This window comes from Oryx dammah, unplaced genomic scaffold, assembly GCF_014754425.2.
Source record: "Oryx dammah isolate SB20612 unplaced genomic scaffold, SCBI_Odam_1.1 HiC_scaffold_21, whole genome shotgun sequence".
In the NCBI taxonomy this organism is placed as follows: domain Eukaryota; kingdom Metazoa; phylum Chordata; class Mammalia; order Artiodactyla; family Bovidae; genus Oryx; species Oryx dammah.
In genome coordinates, this window is record NW_024070205.1 from 41,142,113 (window position 1) to 41,164,925 (window position 22,813).

The 22,813-nt window shown below is 39.6% G+C and overlaps 1 protein-coding gene across 9 annotated transcripts in view; it reads right to left on the minus strand.

The window, feature by feature from the left end:
* Nucleotides 1–22,813, minus strand: part of DNM3 (dynamin 3) — a 641,139-nt gene that overhangs the window by 517,127 nt on the left and 101,199 nt on the right. For all 9 annotated transcript variants that reach the window (XM_040263496.1, XM_040263493.1, XM_040263497.1 and 6 more), the window contains exon 2: nt 11,851–11,924. In XM_040263496.1, coding sequence (XP_040119430.1) covers nt 11,851–11,924 — 74 coding nt within the window. The remainder of the gene's footprint in view (nt 1–11,850; nt 11,925–22,813) is intronic.

Sequence of the window (22,813 nt, forward strand, 5' to 3'; positions counted from 1 at the left end):
AGAGATCATCTCTCATATAAATTAAAAAGAAGTAGACTTTTGATTCCTAGTCATTTAAAAAATATTTTTCAATGTAAGCAAATCCTTACAATCTGGAAAGGGTGGATATACTATGAAGAATATCTTAATTCTCTATTTCATTATTTTAAGTAATATTTATCCATAAGATCCTGTTTCTGCTGTGGAAAAACCTCAGATTCAAATTAAATAAAAAAGAACTCTTCAAGGGAAAATATATTAATCCTATAATTTCTTTTGAACAGATAATGTTGGAAGGTGAAGATGAGGCTAATGTGTTAAAACATTTTTGTTGTAAACATCTTTCATGATATTTGAAAAACAGTTTACTCTAAAGTTTGAAATTGTTCTTTCCAGTTTGATTTTCACTGTGCTTTTGCTTGATTAGGAGAAGAGATGAGTACAAATAAGATAGAGGTTAATGATTTATGAAACCTCTTGTATCAAAAGCTGAGCTACTGTCCCACTGCCCCCAGGAATCATGAATGATAAATTAGGTTGTTACCAGTAAGTTATTCATTGTAGTGGTGAATCATTGAATTTGCTGGCTTTCTCCTGTGGCTCTAGGCTTTCATTTTTCAGTCAGACTAAATGTTCTGTCTAGGGTCACAGTTTAGAGTGACCTAATCTGTCCTTCTGCTTTATTGACTATGCCAAAGCCTTTGACTGTGTGGATCACAATAAACTGTGGAAAATTCTGAAAGAGATGGAATACCAGACCACCTGACCTGCCTCTTGAGAAACCTATATGCAGGTCAGGAAGCAACAGTTAGAACTGGACATGGAACAGACTGATTCCAAATAGGAAAAGGAGTACGCCAAAGCTGTATATTGTCACCCTTCTTATTTAACTTATATTTAGAGTACATCATGAGAAACCCTGGGCTGGAAGACGCACAAGCTGGAATCAAGATTGCCAGGAGAAATCTCAATAACCTCAGATAGGTAGATGATACCACCCTAACGGCAGAAACTGAAGAGGAACTAAAAAGCCTCTTGATAAAAGTGAAAGAAGAGAGTGAAAACGTTGGCTTAAAGCTCAACATTCAGAAAACGAAGATCATGGCATCCGGTCCCATCACTTCATGGGAAATAGATGGGGAAACAGTGGAAACAGTGTCAGACTTTATTTTTGGGGGCTCCAAAAATAAAAAATAAAAATAAATAAAAGATCATCTCAATAAATGCCAAAATGAACTCAATAAAATTATATACCTATTTGTTATTTTTTTAAATCTTTTAAAATTTAGGAATAAAGTAGTTCCTTATTAGGAACCATTAAATAGTATTTGATAGTTAAATAGGAACTATTAAATAGTATTAAAAGGCAAAACAAATAGCAAACAGCATATGCATAATTTAACACAAGAGGCATTTTCATCAAACTAGGAGCACAACCTGGTTCTGTAATGGGGCATTAAAGAGAAATTAAAGATATACTGGTGGAAATAAAAAGATAAACTAATCATTATCAGCAAATACTTTGTCTCCTACTTCTAGAGAAAATGAAGTCATCAAAGGAGGACTCCGCAGTAAGTACAGACTTACCTGCAGTTTCCCCCACATTTTCCTCTTTCCATTTGGTAGGAATAGAAGAGGTATCCCTTCATGCTTGGCAAGAGTACAGGAATTATCCTTGCCTAGTTTTCAGTCCCGGAATCACTCTATCATTTCTTTCTGTTTCTTTCAATGGCACCCACTTTAAGGCCCTAATCCTCCTATCATGTTCCCTTTCAAGGTCCCAGTCCACAGGACACTACCCAACCAGCTTTCTTCCTGTTTCAGCAACACTGTCCCTCCTTACCCCACCTCCTGCTACCCTTCTTCACTCATTCCACCTCCACTCCTACTGGCCTCTGTTAAACTCCAAACAAACAAACAGCTCCCACCTTAGAATTACCTAACTTCCCTATGCCTACACAAATACCATCATGGCTTGAACACTCACTTTTTTCATCGCCTAACCTTCTGTTTGTTTGGCCTTTTTTTGGCACTTGCTGCTGGTTTCTCTCTAAGAACACAAACTCCATGATGACAAGGGTATTTGTCTGATATACAGGAATCACTCAATAAACACTGGTTGAATGAATGCATCTAACAGGACACAGTAGTATTTATGGAACTTATTCCAGTTAGGATCTGAAGGCACAAGCAAATTCCATGAACAGTGACATGTATATTCCCTTCTTTCTTTTTGTCATTTCGTTAGACTTCCGTCAAGCCAAGCCTATAGTCATAGGCTTGGAAGTCATAGAGACTTCCCTATGAACAATGTGCCTTTAGGGCAAAAAAAAAAAAAAAAAAAAAGAGGTGGTAGTTCTCAGCTGGCATCAGCTAGAGTACTGCAGTGAAAAAGTCTCATTTTGAGGTTCCTGAAGGATTGTGGGGACAGTAAGTTTTCCATGAGGGGTAAATTTCTAGTCTACTTCACAAGAAGAGAGAGGAGAGGAATGAGGTATGATCCTCACTGATTAACAGGAAGTAGTAAAAGAACGATCAGGGCTTAGAAGGGACAAGATTGAGAGACTATTGACAAAAGGCTATAAGGAGAAGCACATGATGTCCCTCCTGAAAAGAGTCCAACGTATAAGAACATCTCTCCCTGTCAATACTCAACAGAAAGCCCCCACTGCAACAAAGCTTATTAACATTCTGGTCAATAAGTCTCTTCTCTCAGCCATGCCAGTATTTGCATGATAAGTACTTGCTGAATAAATTAAGAAATGCAAATGAAATTACTATATAACTAAAATACCTAAGAGAATCAATTAAAAATATTTTAATCTGTCAAATGTAGAGTAAGATGCTTACTTTAAAAATTAAAATTAAAAATAGCAGCTTTTACTCAGATCAGCAATGAGTTAGAAAATATAATGGAATAAAACCATATTCAAACTACAAGAACAACAAAATAAATATAAATATCCTAACTAGAAAAGGATAGATGCTATATTTTTAGAATTTTACTAAAATAAAATTTAAGTAAATGAAAGGATATAGCATAGTCCCTGTATTGGAAAAAATAATGAATATTTTGAAGATACTGATTATTGTCATGGCGGGTGGGAGGGAGCCTCAAGAGGAAGGAGATATATGTATACTTACAGCTGGTTCACATTGTTGTACCATAGAAACTAACAGAACATTGCAATACAATTATACTGTAATTAAAAAAATTAATTATTCTCTAAGTGAATCTATTGAAGCTAAAATAATTCTAGTGGCAATAATTTTGTCTTTATAAAATTATTCTAAACCTTGACACAACAGAAAAGAACCCATAAATAATGGGGGGAGGACTATATCCCTGATAGATATTAAAGCAAATTATAAACCCACTAAACATATAACACTGTGGGGACTTCCCTGGCAGTCCAGTGGTTAAGACTCTGCATTTCCACTACAGGGCCAGGCAACAAAGAGTCCCCATGCTGCGTGGTGCAACACTGTAGTGTTGGCACAATGAAACTAATAAGATAGTCAGAAATAGGTTGCAATAAGAATAGAATATAAGATAGAGGAGACTGGGAAAAAATTATTTCTTCATACATGAAAATAAATTTCAGAACTAAGTGTTAAAAAAATATTTATGTATGGAAAGGAAAAATTATGCTATTTACTTTTTGTTAAACATAAATGTTTACATTTACAGCCAAAAAGGGTAAACCTTCTATATTTTAAAAATGATATAACCAGACTATAAATCACCAGAGAGGCAGAGACTTTGGCTAGCCATTGCTATATTTCCATAACTTCAAATAATATCTGGTACATTGTAGATTTATAAGCAATTTACTTTTTCCAAATGACATCATTTGAGTCCATTCCTTTGGATTAGACTTGGACTTTTTTCACATTAAAAAATGGGTTAAAATATCTACAATTTTTATCAAAAAGTCAGCTGAGTTGTGATTTACCTGCTCAAAGAGTCATGTCCAACTGTTTGAGACCCCATGGACTGTAGCCTGCCAGGCTCCTCTGTTCATGGGATTTTCCAGGCAAGAATACAGGATTGGGTTGTCATTTCCTACTCCAGGGTCTTCCCAACCCAAGGATCAAACCTACATCTTTTGAGTCTTCTGCACTGGCAGGCAAATTCTTTACCACTGCATCACCTGAAAGTGAAGTCGCTCAGTCATGTCCGACTCTTTGCGACCCCATGGACTGTAGCCCAGCAGGCTCCTCTGTCCATGGGATTCTCCAGGCAAGAACACTGGAGTGGGTTGCCATTTCCTCCTCCAGGGGATCTTCCCGACCCAGGAATCGAACACAGGTCTCCTGCATTGCAGGCAGACGCTTTAACCTCTGAGCCACTTGGGAAACCCTGAATTGATATAGGGATTGCATTCAATCTACTGATAAAATTATAAAGTATTGCCATCTTACCATTAAGTCTTTTAATCAGTGAACATGGGATATTTTTCAAATTATCTAAATAATAGTTTGTAGTTTTCAGAGTATAAATTTTGCTGTTCTTTTGTTAAATACATTCCTAAGTAGTGTATCTTTTTGATACTATTGTATAGAGAATTATTTTCTTACTTTAATTTTTTGAGTGTGCATAGCAAGTATATAAAAATACAGTTAATTTTTGTATCTTTATCTTGTGTCCTCTAACCTTGCAAAGCTAATTTATTAGTTCTAATAGTTTTTTACTGATTTTCTTAAGAATTTCTATGTACTTGATTATATCATCTGCAAATAGAGATAATTTTACTCTATCCTTTCCAATATGAATGCTTTTTATTTTTTCTCTTGCCCAACTGCCCTAGCTAGAACTTCCAGTACAACACTAAGTAGAAATGACAATAGTGGATATCCTCGTGCATTCAATCTTTCACCATTAAGCACGATGTTAGCTGTGAGTTTTTGATACATGTCCTTGAGGAAGTTCCTTTGTATTCCTAATTTGACAAGTGTTTCATGACAGGGTGTAGGTTTCCTTTAATGCTTTTTTCTAAGCTTATTGAGATGATCCTGTAACTTCTGTGTTCATTCAATTGATGTGATATAATACTTGATTTTCATATATTAAATCAATCTTGCAATGCTGGGATAAGACAAACCAATTCTCACATTCACATAGAATTTTACGAGATTCAGGATAGCCAAAGCAATCTTGAAAAGGAAAAACAAAGTAGAAAAACTCATTCTCAGTTTGAAAACTTAATACAAAGTAAAGGTAATTAAGAAAGAATGAGGACTTTCCTGATGGTCCAGGGGTTAAGAATTCACCTGCCAAAGCAGGGAACATGGTTCAATCTCTGCTCTGGGAAGAATCCATCTACAGAGGGGAAACTAAGCCCATGTGCCACAATTACTGAAGCCTGAACACTCTAGAGCCCATTCTCTGCAACAAGAGAAGCCACCACAATGAGATGCCCATGCATTGCAACTAGAGAGTAGTCCCCACTTGCCACAACTAGAGATAGCTTGCAGCAACAAAGACCCAGGGCATCCGAAAATAAATAAATGTTTTGAAAAAGGAGAGAGTATGATATAGGCACAAATAGAGAGATATAGATCAACTGAATAGACTTTAAAGTCCAGAAATAAACCCATATATCTATGGCAAATTGATTTTCAATAAAGGTGCAAAAAACATACAATGGAGAAAGAATAGTCTTTTCAACAAATGATGCTGAGACAATATACCTGCAGAAAATGAAGTTCTTACTTTGTACAATATATAAAAATTAACTCAGAATGGATCAAAGTCCTAAGTGTAAGAACAAAACTATAAAATTATTAGAAGAAAACATAAAGGTAAATCTCCACGACCTTGGTTTTTACTAATTATGAGACATGAACACTACAAGTGCTTCAATCTTAAACATTCAAAGAAATTGCTGGGAAAAGTAGCAAAATCCTCAAAAAGAAATGGGGAAAGATAAAAATAGCCAATTCACAAAGGAAGAAATACAAATACCAAATAAATACACACACACACAAAATTCCACATCATTGGTTCGGTTCAGTTCAGTCGCTCAGTCGTGTCTGACTCTTTGAGACCCCATGAGGCACAGCACGCCAGGCCTCCCTGTCCATCACTAACTCCCGGAGTCCACCCAAACTCATGTTCATCAAGTCGGTGATGCCATCCAACCATCTCATCCTCTGTCATCCCCTTCTCCTCCTGCCTTCAATCTTTCCCAGCATCAGGGTCTTTTCAAATGAGTCAGCTCTGCACATCAGGTGGCCAAAGTATTAGAGTTTCAGCTTCAACATCAGTCCTTCCAGTGAACACTCATGACTGATCTCCTTTAGGATGGACTGGTTGGATCTCCCTGCAGTCCAAGGCACTCTCAAGAGTCTTCTCCAACACCACAGTTCAAAAGCATCAATTCTTCAGCACTCAGCTTTCTTCACAGTCCAACTTTCACATCCATATATGATTACTGGAAAAACCACAGCCTTGACTAGAAGGACCTTTGTTGGCAAAGTAACGTCCCTGCTTTTTAATATGCTATCTAGGCTGGTCATAACTTTCCTTCACTGGTTACAGAGAAACAAAAAATGAAAACAAAGCTCATTTGCTATCAAATTATTATGGTGTTGAGAGGGGCAAAACAGTACATTAGATACAAATTCATATATAGATATAGATACAAATACACCTGTGTTGTGTGTGTGTACTTAGTCACTCAGTCGTGTCCAACTCTGTGACCCACTGGACTGTAGCCCCCCAGGCTCCTCTGTCCCTGGGCATTCTCCAGGCAAGAATACTGGAGCAAGTTGCCATGCCCTCCTCCAGCGGATCTTCTCAATCCAGGGATCGAATAACACACACACCATACGTATTGATAAATGGAATACTGTGTGCCATATCAGTACACAAAGGATGTCACAGTCATCAGCAATTGGCAGCCACCACCACAGGGTGAACAGATGAGCCCTGAGGAAACTCAGGATGTGAAAACAAGATATTGGCCCTAGATAGCTGAAGTGCATGTCAAAGAAATTATTTCATTGAGCCCAGATCTTCCCATACATAGAAAAGCCCTAAATTCCTTAAACGTGAGATATCTAGTTTCCTTTTATTAACAGTAGTCTTTGTTCCTTCTGCTTCTAAGTCACTTCAGTCATGTCTGACTCTGTGCGACCCCATAGACAGCAGCCTACCAGGCTCCCCCATCCCTGGGATTCTCCAGGCAAGAACACTGGAGTGGGTTGCCATTTCCTTCTCCAATGTATGAAAGTGAAAAGTGAAAGTGAAGTCGCTCAGTGGTGTGCAACTCTTCACGACCCCATGGACTGCAGCCTACCAGGCTCCTCCATCCATGGGATTTTCCAGGCAAAAGTACTGGAGTGGGGTGCCATTGCCTTCTCCATTGTTCCTTCTACCTGCCCTTTGTTGCAGAATTCCTATGTATCATAGCTTCCCCCTTTCCTCATTGGAGTAGTTATCTCAGGGATACTTGAAATACCGTCTCTTGAGCTTGAAATTGCAAAAATTCCCACCAAAAAAAAAAAAAAAACAACATAATTCTTGTGGAGCTCTACACCAAGGTCATATGTGTGGAGCCCTGCACCAAGGTCACAGAACAAAAATCTCTGGAACTCCCAGCACCACAGCAACTGTTGCCCTGAGCCTCAGAATCTAAACCAGCAGTTACCTGATCCTATATGTTGGGTAAAATACTCACCCTATTACCCATCTTATAATAAACTAACCAATCATCAAATGCCACCCTTTCAGTAGGAATTTTTTCTGTCCTTGGGCTATAACAACTGGCTAATACCCCATGAGAGGGGTTGGCTCTCCCTTGAGCTGGCCTGCTGTTCTAACCGTGTCTCCCACTCTAATAAATTTTATTCTTCCCTCATTCTGCCTCAAGTTTGGAAATTCTTTTTCATCCCACTCACACACAAAGACAGCGTTCAATTGTTAGGTTGCATGTGCATGTTTTTTTTTTTCAGTCAACAACATGCATATTCAATGTGATCTTGGCAAGGCAGCAGAGAACAGTGGCATGAATATGTTCAGTTCAGTTTCTCAGTCGTGTCCAACTCTCTGCAACTCCATAGACTGCAGCACACCAGGCTACCCTTTCCATCAACAACTCCCAGAGCTTACTCAAACTCATGTCTATAGACATGAGTTGGTAATGCCATCCAACCATCTCATACTCTGTCATTCCCTTAACTCACAAGTATTGAAGTTTTAGCTTCAGCATCATCCTTCCAATGAATATTCAGGACTGATTTCCTTTAGAATGGACTGGTTGGATCTCCTTGCAGTCTAAGAAACTCTCAAGAGTCTACTCCAACACCACAGTTCAAAATCATCAATTCTTCTGTGCTCAGCTTTCGTTATAGTCCAACTCTCACATCCATACATGACCACTGGAAAAACCATGGCTTGACTAGATGGACCTTTGTTGGCAAAGTAATGTCGCTGCTTTTTAATATGCTATCTAGGTTGGTCATAGCTTTTCTTCCAAGGAGCAAATGTCTTTTAATTTCAAGTCTGCAGGCACTATCTGCAGTGACTTTGGAATCCCAAGAAATAATGTCTGCTGCTGTTTCCACTGTTTCCCCATCTATTTGCCATGAAGTGATGAGACCAGATGCCATGATCTTCGTTTTCTGAATGTTGAGCTTTAAGCCAACTTTTTCACTCTCCTCTTTCACTTTCATCAAGAGGCTTTTGAGTTCCTCTTCACTTTCTGCCATAAGAGTGGTGTCATCTGCATATCTGAGGTTACTGATGTTTCTCCTGGCAATCTTCATTCCAGCTTGTGCTTCTTCCAGCCCAGCGTTTCTCATGATGTACTCTGCATATAAGTTAAATAAGCAGGGTCACAATATATAGCCTGGACGTACTCCTTTTCCTATTTGGAACCAGTCTGTTGTTCCATGTCCAGTTCTAACTGTTCCTTCCTGACTTGCATACAGGTTTCTCAGGAGGCAGGTCAGGTGGTTTGGTATTCCCATCTCTTTAAGAATTTTCTACAGTCTGTTGTGATCCACAGAAAGGCTTTGGCATAGTCAATAAAGCAAAACTAGATGTTTTTCTGGAACTCTCTTGTTTTTTTGATGATCCAGCAGATGTTGGCAATTTGATTTCTGGTTCCTCTGCCTTTTCTAAATCCAGCTTGAACATCTGGAAGTTCACGATTCATGTACTGTTGAAATCTGGCTTGGAGAATTTTGAGCATGACTTTACTAACATGTGAGATGAGTGCAACTGTGCCATAGTTTGAGCATTCTTTGGCATTGCCCTTCTTCAGGATTGGAATGAAAACTGACCTTTTCCAGTCCTGTGGCCACTGCTGAGTTTTCCAAATTTGCTGGCATATTGAGAGCAGCACTTTCACAGTAACATCTTTTAGGATTTGGAATACCTCAACTGGAATTCCAACACCTCCACTAGCTTTATTCATAGTGATGCTTCCTAAGTGATGCCCACTTGACTTCCCATTCTAGGATGTCTGGCTTTAGGTAAGTGATCACATCATCATGGTTCTCTGGGTCATGAAGATCTTTTTTGTATAGTTCTTCTGTGTATTCTTGCCACCTCTTCTTAATATCTTTTGCTTCTGTTAGGTCTACCATTTCTGTCTTTATTGTGCCCATCTTTGCATGAAATGTTCCCTTGCTGTCTCTAATTTTCTTGAAGAGATCTCTAGTCTTTCCCATTCTGTTGTTTTCCTCTATTTCTTTGCCTTGATCACTGAGGAAGGCCTTCTTATCTCTCCTTGCTATTCTTTGGAAGAGTAGCATGAAGCAAGATCTTAGTTCCCTGCCCGGGAATTGAACCTGGGTAGCCTGGATGAAAATCAGGAATCCTAGCCACCAAACCAGCAAGGGCTAGCAGCTACAAGGTGTTTTTCCCTATATCTTTGCCCCCAGTGAAAAATGAATGTATCGCAGAGGCAGAAACTGTAAATGCAGGTAAAACGTTTATTATTAGAGACACAGCACAAGTGGGACAGCACATAGAAAAACAACTTGTTTAGTTGAGATAGAAGCAAGGCAGAGATGCACACTTAGAGAAAGGGTGTGGGCGTCCCCCCTGGTGAGGAGGAGTGCAGTAAAGAGGCTGTTGGTCATTTCTGTAAGGCAGTTTTTCCAGGTCTTTGTCTTCATTCAGGCCACATATCTGGTTCCTTTTACCACATGTGACATAACCTGGGACCCTTCCCTGGGGTGTGTATACACCCCTCAGTCAAGATGAATCTCGAAGTAAAGGCTTCTGAGAGAAGCAAGACTCATTACGGCCTGGAATTATCCTCTGACTTCTTATTTCAGGGAGACTTTATGCAAATGTGTAATGTCTCCCTTATCCTGTCACCCTGATTATTTGACTTATATGCAGAGTACATCATGCGAAATGCCGGGCTGGATGAGGCACAAGCTGGTATCAAGATTGCCAGGAGAAACATCAATAACCTCAGATATGCAGATGACACCACCCTTATGGGAGAAAGAAGAGCCTCTTGATTAAAGTGAAAGAGGAGAGTGGAAAAGCTGGCTTAAAGCTCAACATTCAGAAAACGAAGATCATGGCATCTGGCCCCATCACTTCATGGAAAATAGATGGGAAAACAATGGAAACAGTGACAGACTTTATTTCTTGGGGTTCCAAAATCACTGCAGATGGTGACTGCAGCCATGTATTAAAAGATGCTTGCTACTTGGATGAAAAGCTATGACCATCCTAGAAAGCATATTAAAAAACAGAGACATTACTTTGCTGACAAAGGTCCATCTAGTCAAAGCTATGATTTTTCCTGTAGTCATGTATGGATGTGAGAGTTGGACTATAAAGAAAGCTGAGCGCCAAAGAACTGATGCTTTTGAACATGGTGTTGGAGAAGACTCTTGAGAGTCCCTTGGACTGTAAGGAGATCCAACCATTTAATCCTAAAGGAAATCAGTCCTGAATATTCATTGGAAGGATGATGCTGAAGCTGAAGCTCCAATACTTTGACCACCTGATGCGAAGAACTGACTCATTGGAAAGGACTTTGATGCTGGAAAATTGAAAGCGTGAGGAGCAGGGGACAACCAGAGGATCAGATGGTTGGATGGCATTGCTGAGTTGATGCACATGAGTTTGAACAAACTCCAGGAGTTGGTGATGGACAGGGAAGCCTGGCATGCTGCAGTCCATGGGGTTGCAAAGAGTCAGACGCGGCTGAGCAGCTGAGGAACTGAACTGAACTGAACTCCCTTATCTTTTTTCTCAGAAGGGTCTTTGCCTCTCTTTGTCTTTGCCATGATTATTCCCTTGAAGTGTTAACAAGAGACAAAGACTGGCTATTTACCTTGTTTCTGCTGTTATATTCATCTTCGAGAGCAAATGGGAGGCTGGTGTAAATTCCTCAAATGGAGTCTACCTATCTCTTGTCTTAGGAATTGCAAAGAGGAAGCTGGCTGATTGTGAATTTCCAACCTGGAGCTCACCTATCTCTTGACTCAGAAAACACAAAGAAGCGGCTGGCTGACTGGAAATGTCCAACCTGGATCCTGTCTATCTCTTAGCCTCAGATGGATATTAAATTACTTTTAAAAAATTCTCAGACACACACACACACACACACACACACATATATAGGCACAGGAAGCAAGCATACCAAAGGGGTATTAGAAGTTATGCCACACTGTAAAATTACAGATATATTACAATGAGAATAAATGTAATAAAAGGAATTGAAATGTAATAAAAAGAATTTTAAAAGCAATGAAAAAGGGAGTGTTTTAGAGAAACATATCAGCAGCTAATGGTCACCAAAACATTCCTGCTGCTACGACCCAAAACCCAGCAATGAGAAAATAGGTACCACAGATACAGTCATCCATGTAGCAATCATCCTTTTCCGTTACCTGCTTTGGAAGTAATCAGCTGCAGCACTAGAGGCCTTCTAGTTACAATGCCTGACCCTCGAGGGAGAAAGTCCCTAAGAAAAAAAGAAACAGAAAGAATAGATTAAGGCATTTTAAAGGAATTCTTATCATTGATCAAATTACAAATCAAGATCCATAATTTTCAACCTTTCAATGCAAGACCCATTTTATAAAAGAGGTATTTGCAAAACAAAAAAGGAGGAGTGGGTAAGGGTCCTTATACTGAATATTAACACACATGCATTATTATAATGACCTCACTGGAATATGTAATTCACTCATTTAGCTGGAATTAATTCATAAAAATTTGCCTTAGACTACTGTGTATTGTCAATTATTTTTTTATTTTCAGAGAACGTACATTTAGAAAAACATCTGATGTGGAAGTTAATCCTTAAAGTCTTTGGTAATTAAAAAATTCATTGCTTCATCCACCTTTGAGACTAATATTCACACCATCAAATACTGCCCATTTTAAGAGGTAATAAAGGCACACTAAACTGTATCTTCAAATACCTAAAATTTCTTTCCAACACAGTCACACAAAATATGGGATTCAGTTCAGTTCAGTCACTCAGTCGTGTCCAACTCTTTGCAACCCCGTGAACCGCAGCACACCAGGCTTCCCTATCCATCACCAACTACCGGAGTCTACCCAAACCTATGTCCATTGAGTCAGTGATGCCATACAACCATCTCATCTTCTGTCATTCCCTTCTCCTCCTGCCCTTCCCTTCTCTTCCTGCCCTCAAACTTATCCAGCATCAGGGTCTTCTCAAATGAGTCAGTTCTTTGCATCAGATCGCCAAAGTACTGGAGTTTCAGCTTCAACATCAGTCCTTTCAATGAACACTCAGGACTAATCTCCTTTAGGATGGACTAAGTGGAGATAAATGTTGGGTATGTAAGAAGTAACAGCATAAAAAATACTGCAATTTGATTTTTTTTGTTTTCATTCCTGATAGGAGCTTATTAAAAAGGAGATTTTTTTCAAATAACCATTTTCTTTAAAATGGCATGCTAATATGCCCTAGATCAATAAAACTACAGCAAAAAGAGTATTTTATAATTACATCTACACTGCCACATAATTCAGTACAGATTCTGCAATGTTAAAGAGAATTTATAAACATATCGATAACACTGCTTTTAAAAACACTTAGAATGAGTCACAACTTTTAGAAGAGTCATAATTTTAAAAATCACAAAATCCCATTCAAAATAAATTTCAGACTCAATGGCAATGGTTCCCATAAAGTAGCTCCAGGACCACCAGAAAGTATTTTGACCACAGACACCCAGGATCCATCTGGGGAAGAAGCAGCATCGAGACTCTTTAACAAGCACCAGGGGACTGATGTTTACCATGGCTGGAGAACCACTGGCCTCACGATAGGGAATGTTCCTGAACGATCTAGTGGGTAATAACAGCGTGGGATCTCTTCAATAAAATTAGACATACCAAGGTAACATTTCAGGCACAGATGGGCACATAAAGGGCAGAAATGGTAGGGACCTAAAGGAAGCAGAAGATATTAAGAAGAGGTGGCAAGAATACACAGAAGAAATATACAAAAAAGATCTTCACGACCCAGATAATCACAGTGGTGTGATTACTCACCTAGAGCCAGACATCCTGGAATGCAAAGGCAAGTGGGCCTTACCAAGCATCACTATGAACAAAGCTAGTGGAGGTGATGGAATTCTAGTTGAGGTATTTTGATTCAAAAAAGATGATGCTGTGAAAGTGCTGCACTCAATATGTCACCAAATTTGGAAAACTTAGCAGTGGCCACAGGACTGGAAAAGGTCAGTTTTTATTCCAATCTCAAAGAAAGGCAATGCCAAAGAATGTTCAAACTACCGCACAATTGCACTCATCTCACATGCTTAAAGTAATCCTCAAAATTCTCCAAGCCAGGCTTCAACAGTGTGTGAACTGTGAACTTCCAGATGTTCAAGCTGGATTTAGAAAAGGCAGAAGAACCAGAGATCAAATTGCCAACATCTGCTGGATCATCAAAAACGCAAGACAGTTCCAGAAAAACATCTATTTCTGCTTTATTGACTATGCCAAAGCCTTTGACTATGTGGATCACAACAAACTGTAGAAAATTCTTAAAGAGATGGAACTACCAGACCACCTGACCTGCCTCCTGAAAAATCTGTATGCAAGTCAAGAAGCAACAGTTAGAACTGGACATGGAATTTTAGAAAGATGGTAACAATAACCCTGTATGCGAGATAGCAAAAGAGACACAGATGTATAGAACAGTCTTTTGGACTCTATGGGAGAGGGAGAGGGTGGGATGATTTGGGAGAATGGCATTGAAACATGTATAATATTATATAAGAAATGAATCACCAGTCTAGGTTTGATGCAGGATACAGGATGCTTGGGGCTGGTGCACTGGGATGACCCAGAGAGATGGTATGGAGAGGGAGGTGGGAGGGGGGTTCAGGATTGGGAACACGTGTACACCCGTGGCAGATTCATGTTGATGTATGGCAAAACCAATACAGTACTGTAAAGTAAAATAAAGTTAAAAAAAAAAAAAAGAACTGGAAATGGAACAACAGACTGGTTCCAAATAGGAAAAGGAGTACATCAAGGCTGTACATTGTTACCCTGTTCTTTTAATTTATATGCATAGTACATCATGAGAAATGCTGGGATGGATGAAGTACAAACTGGAATCAAGATTGCCAGGGGAACTATCAATAACCTCAGATATGCAGGTGATACCAACCTTATGGCAGAAAGTGAAGAACTAAAGAGCCTTTTGATGAAAGTGAGAGAGGAGAGTGAAAAAGTTGGCTTAAAGCTCAACATTCAGAAAACGAAGATCATGGCATCCGGTCCCATCACTTCATGGGAAATAGATGGGGAAACAATGGAAACAGTGACAGACTTTATTTTGGGGGCTCCAAAATCACTGCAGATGATGACTGCAACCATGAAATTAAAAGACGCTTGCTCCTTGGAAGAAAAGCTATGACCAACCTAGACAGCATATTCAAAAGCAGAGACATTACTTTGCCAACAAAGGTCCATCTAATCAAAGCTGTGGTTTTTCCAGTAGTCAGGTATGGATATAGGAGTTGAACTATAAAGAAAGCTGAGTGCTGAAGAATTGATGCTTTTGAACTGTGGTGTTGCAGAAGACTCTTGAAGGTCCCTTGGACTGCAAAGAGATCAAAACAGTCCATCCTTAAGATCAGTCCTGAATGTTCATTGGAAGGACTGATACTGAGGCTGAACCTCCAATACTTTGGCCACCTGATGAGAAGAACTGACTGATTTGAAAAGACCCTGATGCTGGGAAATATTGAAGGCGGGAGGAAAAGGGGACCTCAGAGGATGAGATGGTTGGATGGCATCACCGACTTGACAGACATGAGCTTGAGTAAACTCCGGGAGTTGATGATGGACAGGGAGGCCTAGCGTGCTGTAGTCGATGGGGTTGCAAAAGTCGGACACGACCGAGTGACTGAACTGAATTGAATGGCATGGAATTACTATCAGTTTTGTAGGAAAGCTGGCAGAACACAGCTTCAACACAGATGGGATTTCAGTAAAGAACAGCTTATACAACCAGTAAAGGTCAGTGAGAAGGCTGCAAAACCCAAGGCTTTAGCTCCACTGATACTTTAAAACAGGGCCTTACAGAGATAAAATTGAGCAAAATTTTCTCCACTTACAACTAATTTATTTTGCAAGTACTAGTATAAATTCTAACAGCCTCCTAGGTAGGTTAATGAATTTACTCCTTGACTCCAAAGGCTAAGTTTCATTCCGAATGTCATTGATGTGATTAAAATAGAGAATAGTGAAATTACAGATTTGTTTTACTCTTTAAAAAAATTCTACCAGAATAAATAATATTATCTACTTATCAAAAAATTCACTGAAAAGCTAAGAACCCCTAGAGAGATGCTATGGCCATGGGTCTGTACTTAGGTGTATGAAATCTAATAGGAAGAGACATGCATGCACGTAGAAAACCATTTAGAAGGGATCAGATAAAATACATTAGAGTTCAAAAAAGAGAGACTAAAACTCTTTTAAAAACATTTCAGTCAGTTCAGTTCAGTCACTAAGTCATGTCCAAATCTCTGCGACCCCACAGACTGCAGCACATCAGGCTTCCCTGTCCATCACCAACTCCCAGAGCTTACTCAAACTCCTGTCCATCAAGTCGGTGATGCCATCCAACTATCTCATCCTCTGTTGTCCCCTTCTCCTGCCTTCAATCCTTCCCAGCATCAATGTTTTTTCCAGCAAGTCAGTTCTTTGCATCAGGTGGCCAAGGAGTTTCAGCTTCAGCATCATCCTTCCAATGAATATTCAGGACTGATCTCCTTTAGGATAGACTGGTTGGATCTCTTTGCAGTCCAAGGGACTCTCAAGAGTCTTCTCCAACACCACAGTTCAAAAGCATCAATTCTCTGGTGCTCAATTCTAGGTGGGTCGCTTACTCCTTGGAAGGAAAGTTATGACCAACCTAGACAGCATATTTAAAAGCAGAGATATTACTTTGTCAACAAAGGTCCATCTAGTCAAGGCTATGGTTTTTCCAGTGGTCATGTACGGATGTGAGAGTTGGACTATAAAGAAAGCTGAGCACCAAAGAATTGATGCTTTTGAACTGTGGTGTTGCAGAAGACTCTTGAGAGTCCCTTAGACTGCAAGGAGATCCAACCAGTCCATCCTAAAGGAGATCAGTCCTGGGTGTTCATTGGAAGAACTGATGTTGAAGCTGAAACTCCAATACTTTGGCCACCTGATGCGAAGAGCTGACTCATTGGAAAAGACCTTGATACTGGGAAAGATTGAGGACAGGAGGAGAAGGGGACAACAAAGGATGAGATGGCTAGATGGCATCACCAACTCAATGGACATGGGTTTGGGTGGACTCCAGGAGTTGGTGATGGACAGGGAGGCCTGGCGTGCTGCGGTTCATGGGTTTGCAAAGAGTGAGACATGACCGAGCGACTGAAGTGAACTGACTAGGTTGGTCATAGCTTTTCTTCCAAAGAGAAAGTGTCTTTTAATTTCACGGCCACAGTCACCATCTGCAGTGATTTTGGAACCCCAAAAAATAAAGTCCATCACTGTTTCCATCATCTATTTGCCATGAAGTGTTGGGACCGGATGCTATGATCTTAGTTTGCTGAATATTGAATTTTAAGGCAACTTTTTCAGTCTCCTCTTTCACTTTCATTAAGAGGCTCTTTAGTTCTTCATTGCTTTCTGCCGTAAGGGTGGTGTTATGCACATATCTGAGGTTATTGATATTTCTCCCAGCAATCTTATTTCTAGCTTGTGGGTCATCCAGCCTGGCATTTCATATGATGTACTCTGCACATAAGCAAGCAGGGTGACAATATGCAGCTTTGACCTTCTCCTTTCCCTATTTGGAACCAGTCTGTTGTTCCATGTCCAGTTCTAACTGTTGCTTCTTGAGCTGCATACAGATTTCTCAGGAGGCAGGTCAGGTGGTCTGATGTTCCCACCTCTTTAAGAATTTTCTAGTTTGTTGTGATCCACACAGTCAAAGGCTTTGGCATAGTCAACAAAGCAAAAGTAAATGTTTTTCTGGAACTCTCTTGCTTTTCTGATGATCCAGCAGATGTTGGCAATTTGATCTCTGGTTTCTCTGCCTTTTCTAAATCCAGCTTGAACATCTGGAAGTTCATGGTTCACGAACTGCAGAAGCCTGTCTTGGAGAATTTTGAGCATTATTTTACTAGTGTGTGAGATGAGTGCAATTGTGCAGTAGTTTGAACATTCTTTGGCATTACCCTTCTTCAGGATTGGAATGAAAACTGACCTTTTCCAGTCCTGTGGCCACTGCTGAGTTTTCCAAATTTGCTGACATATTGAGTGCAGCACTTTCACAGCATCATCTTTTTTGAATCGAAATACCTCAACTGGAATTCCATCACCTCCACTAGCTTTGTTCATAGTGAGGCTTCCTAAGTGATGCCCACTTGACTTTGCATTTTAGGATGTCTGGCTCTAGGTAAGTGATCACACCATCATGGTTATTTGGGTCATAAAGATCTTTTTTGTACAGTTCTTCTGTGTATTCTTGCCACTTCTTCTTAACATCTTCTGCGTCTGTTAGATCCATATAATTTCTGTTCTTTATTGTGTCCATCTTTGCATGAAATATTTCCTTTGTTTTCTGTAATTTTCTTGAAGAGATCTCTAGTCTTTCCCATTCTATCGTTTTCCTCTATTTCTTTGCACTGATCATTAAGGAAGGCTTTCTTATCTCCCCTTGCTATTCATTTGCATTCAAATGGGTATATCATTCCTTTTCTCCTTTGCCTTCAGTTCAGTCGCTCAGTCATGTCCACTGCGACCCCATGAACCACAGCATGCCAGGCCTCCCTGTCCATCACCAACTCCCGGAGTCCACCCAAACCCATGTCCATCGAGTTGGTGATGCCATCCAGTCATCTCATCCTCCTGCCCTCAATCTTTCCCAGCATCAGGGTCTTTTCCAGTGAGTCAGCTCTTCACATCAGGGGGCCAAAGTATTGGAGTTTCAGCTTCAACTCCGTCCTTCCAATGAACACCCAGGACTGATCTCCTTTAGAATGGACTGGTTGGATCTCCTTGCAGTCCAAGGGACTCTCAAGAGTCTTCTCCAACACCACAGTTCAAAAGCATCAATTCTTTGGCACTCAGCTTTCTTTATAGTCCAACTCTCACATCCATACATGACCACTGGAAAAACCATAGCCTTTGCCTTCAGCTTCTCTTATTTTCTCAGCTATTTTTTAGGCCTCCTCAGATACCATTTTGCCTTTTTAAAAACATCTAAGTACATATAATTAGAAACTCTTTTAATAATCTCCAGAATCTATATTATTAATAGAATATTTGCTATTTTGGATGTTTTCAATAATCACTTCAAGAAAATCAGACTTACTCTGTGCCAAGGCCTAAAAAGAGAAAGTTAATTTGAGAATCAAAATGGATAAAGGGAAAACAAAACAAAACTCCAGAGCAAAGAGCTAGAGGCCATCTGTTTGAGTTATTAGGACCATGAATGAGGTTTTAGTATATATAGATACCAAAAATAAAATACACAGGACTGAGTGATGGTGTTTAACAAGTCAATAAAGTATTTTAAGAGAAAGAGGTAGAAAGAAAGATGGAAAGGAGGAAGGGAAAAAGGAGGTTTAGTTACTTAATACCTTTGTGCTGGCATCTGTTTCAACTCATGCTTGTGATCATATGTTTATAATGTAGATGTAGTAACAATTCTTTGAACATTATTAAAGCAAAAGAGAAGGTATCATACATTTTAAATAGCAAATAATTATCATATGTTTGGCTAAAAAGTAAGCTAACAGATACAGCTTACACTTATCTCTACTTTTGTATTAAGTAAACAGAACTTTTCATTAAGAGTCATAAGTGGTTTCAAGTACCCACTTCGTGGCTCTAACCAGTTCTACCTGCAACACATACATTCCCACCAAAAGTCAAAAGATTTGGTAACCAAATCCTGCCATTTCAAAGTCTTTTCTGATTTCACAGCAGGATTTGAGTGCAAGAAAGCACCAGAGAGAAATTTCTTCTGAAGAGTAATTAATCTGGCTCCCTGAAGATTCACGTCATTCTGGTGATACAGCAGCATGAAAACCATATGCCCAGCAGCCTCCTGCTGTGAGAGCTGAGGGGGTGAACCCTCAAATGAAACACAGAGAACCTCACATAGAGCCCCAGTTCTACCACAGAATGGGCAAAATTCTCTAAAACTCAGTTTCCTTTTCTACTAATTTGAAATAATTCTATGAAATCAAATGAAATGCAACACATGGCAAATTTGCAGGATGCATGGGGCTGGTGCACTGGGATGACCCAGAGGGATGGTGTTGGAGGCGGGGGGAGGGGTTCAGGATTGGGAACACATGTACACCCATGGCGGATTCATGTTGATATGTGGCAAAACCAATACAATATTGTAAAGTAAAATAATAATAGTAATAAAGAAAGAAAAATAAAAACCAAAGCACCACAGAATAAAGTAGTACTATTATTATTGCTATGGGGTGTTTTCCCTTATATTTTAGCATTCTCTCATCTACAAAAAAAGTCTTGACAATTTTTAACATTTCATGAATCAAATGTGGATCAGAAGTGCCTGAGACCCCGCCCGATTGGTCCCCTTGATGCTGACCAGCTGCACTTGTTTGGAAATCTCAGTTCCTTATTCCAGCCTCAATCGACAGGGAGCCAGGGCACTGATATAAGAATCATGAATAATTCATTAGCCACTAAGTACAAACATCCATTTGAATTTCAGGTGGTTGGTTCTGCTGAAAGCAGATTTAACGGAAAAATTACTTCATTGAATTAATGCTGGAAAAAATGACTGTGCCTTTACTATTATTGTGGATATAAATTATGCAACATTTTCCTCAAAAATGGACCTTCAAGCTAAAGCGCAAAGAGTAATATGGAGAGATGTAGTATTAAATTGACTCTCTTCTTTAGCCTAAATGCCTCACCTATGATTGGACTGTACAGATTTTAAGGTGGGAGTAGTGTCTCCATCTCTATGCCACATAGCAGCCACAATCCAAATGCCTTTCTTCTCTCTCAGCCCACCTCAACAAAGCACTAATCTACACTGTCTTAACAGCTGGTCTTCAGGCAATAAGTCAATTCTCTTTCATGCTTTCCTGATTCCTGAACAAAAAGTAGAGAACAGTTTCCATGCTATGGTCTAAGAACCACTTTGATAACATTTCTTATTGGCTCTTCCGGAAACTTAGTTACCAAGAAATATGATCATTGTTCAATTACAAAATGAGTGACCCTCAGAAACCTAAAAAGAGAGCAATGGCTGTATCAGAAAAGCTAAAAGAATTCTCCCCCTTAGCAAATAAATTATGAACATGCTTTTGTTCAATATAGATGTAATGATGACTAACTAGATGGTCTGTTCAATAAATAAATGTTTAACATCTGCCCTTGACTAAAGTCAAGAGGTATAACTCTTAACCTCCAATAAGTTAATTCAAATAACTGATCCATTCATACAATCTTAGTCTTGGAGGAAGGCTCTTGATGTTCAGTTGTTCAGTCATGTCTGACTCTTTGTGACCCCATGGACTGCAGCATGCCACACCTCCCTGTCCTTCACCATCTCCTGGAGCTTACTCAAATTCATGTCCATCGAGTCAGTGATGCCATTCAGCCATCTCATCCTCTGTCACCCTCTTCTCCTCTTGCCCTCAATCCCTCCCAGCATGAGAGTCTTTTCCAATGAGTCAACTCTTCGCATGAGGTGGCCAAAATACTAGAGCTTCAGCTTTAGCATCATTCCTTCCAAAGAAATCCCAGGGCTGATCTCCTTCAGAATGGACTGGTTGGATCTCCTTGCAATCCAAGGGACTCCCAAGAATCTTCTCCAACACCACAGTTCAAAAGTATCAGTTCTTCAGTGCTCGGTTTTCTTTATGGCCCAACTCTCACATCCATACATGACTACTGAAAAAACTACAGCTTTGGCTATGTGAACCTTTGCAGGCAAAGTAAGGTCTCTGCTTTTTAATATTCTGTCTAAGTTGGTCATAGCTTTTCTTCCAAGGAGCAAGTGTCTTTTAATTTCATGGCTGCAATCACCATCTGCAATGATTCTGGACTTCAAGAAAATAAAGTCTGTCACTGTTTCCATTCTTTCCCCATCTATTTGCCATGAAGTGATGGGACCAGATGCCATGATCTTCATTTTTTGAATGTTGAGTTTTAAGCCAACTTTTTCACTCTCCTCTTACACCTTCATCAAGAAGCTCTTTAGTTCCTCTATGCTTTCTGCCATTAGGGTGGTGACATCTGCATGTCTGAGGTTACTGATATTTCCCCCAGCAATCTTGATTCCAGTCTGTGCTTCATCAAGCTCAGCATTTCGCATAATGTACTCTACATATAAGTTAAATAAGCAGGGTGACAATATATAGCCTTGATGCACTCCTTTCTCAGTCCATTATTCCATGTACAGTTCTACCTGGTGGTTCTTAACCTGCATACAGGTTTCTCAGGAGGCAGGTCAGGTGGTCTGGTATTCCCATCTCATTCAGAATTTTCCACAGTTTCTTGGGATCTACACAGTCAAAGGCTTTGGCATAGTAAATGAAGCAGAAATAGATGTTGAGGTGGCAGGTGGGAAATAACATGCAAATAACTACAATAAGTATAACAAGCTCTATGGTTAAGTTCTATGATTGATAAGATGAAGTACCAACACACCATAGGGAATAATCTATTCTTCTTGGGGTACTAGTCAGAAACTATTTCAGAAACACATGAGGTAGGAGGGACTTCACAGGAGATCAGGAGGTATAAAGACATGGGAGTGAGATCTACATAACACAGAACATCATGGAACTGTAAGTATTAAAGAAAGGTCAGGATGAGGTGAGAAGCGTCTGGAGAAGACCTTAGAGGCTTCAGTTTTTTGTTTTTTGGTTTTTTATTCCTATGAAAATAAGAGGGAACTGAAGAGTTTTAATTGATCAAATTACAATTTCATGATTGAAAAATGAACTGTAAATGCCACTAGAGAACATAGTCTTCTGCTGAACAAAATTATGCTAAAAAATAACCTAACCGTGGGACACACTTCCTTAGGGTCTAATATAATGCATTTTATTTATTTGACTTGCTGTGCTTTGATCAGTGTACCAATCCTATGTCTAGAGCAGTGTGCTGATTTTGTATGCATGCTGGATGTTTAATTTGTAAAATACTACATATTGTATCAAAGAAGGAAAAAAAGCCACGGGCTTCCCGGGTGGCACAGTGGTAAAGAATCTACCTACAATGCGGAAGGCTCAGGTTCAGTCCCTGTGTTAGGAAGATTCCCTGGAGTAGGAAATGGCAACCCACTCTAGTATGCTTGCCTGGAGAATCCCA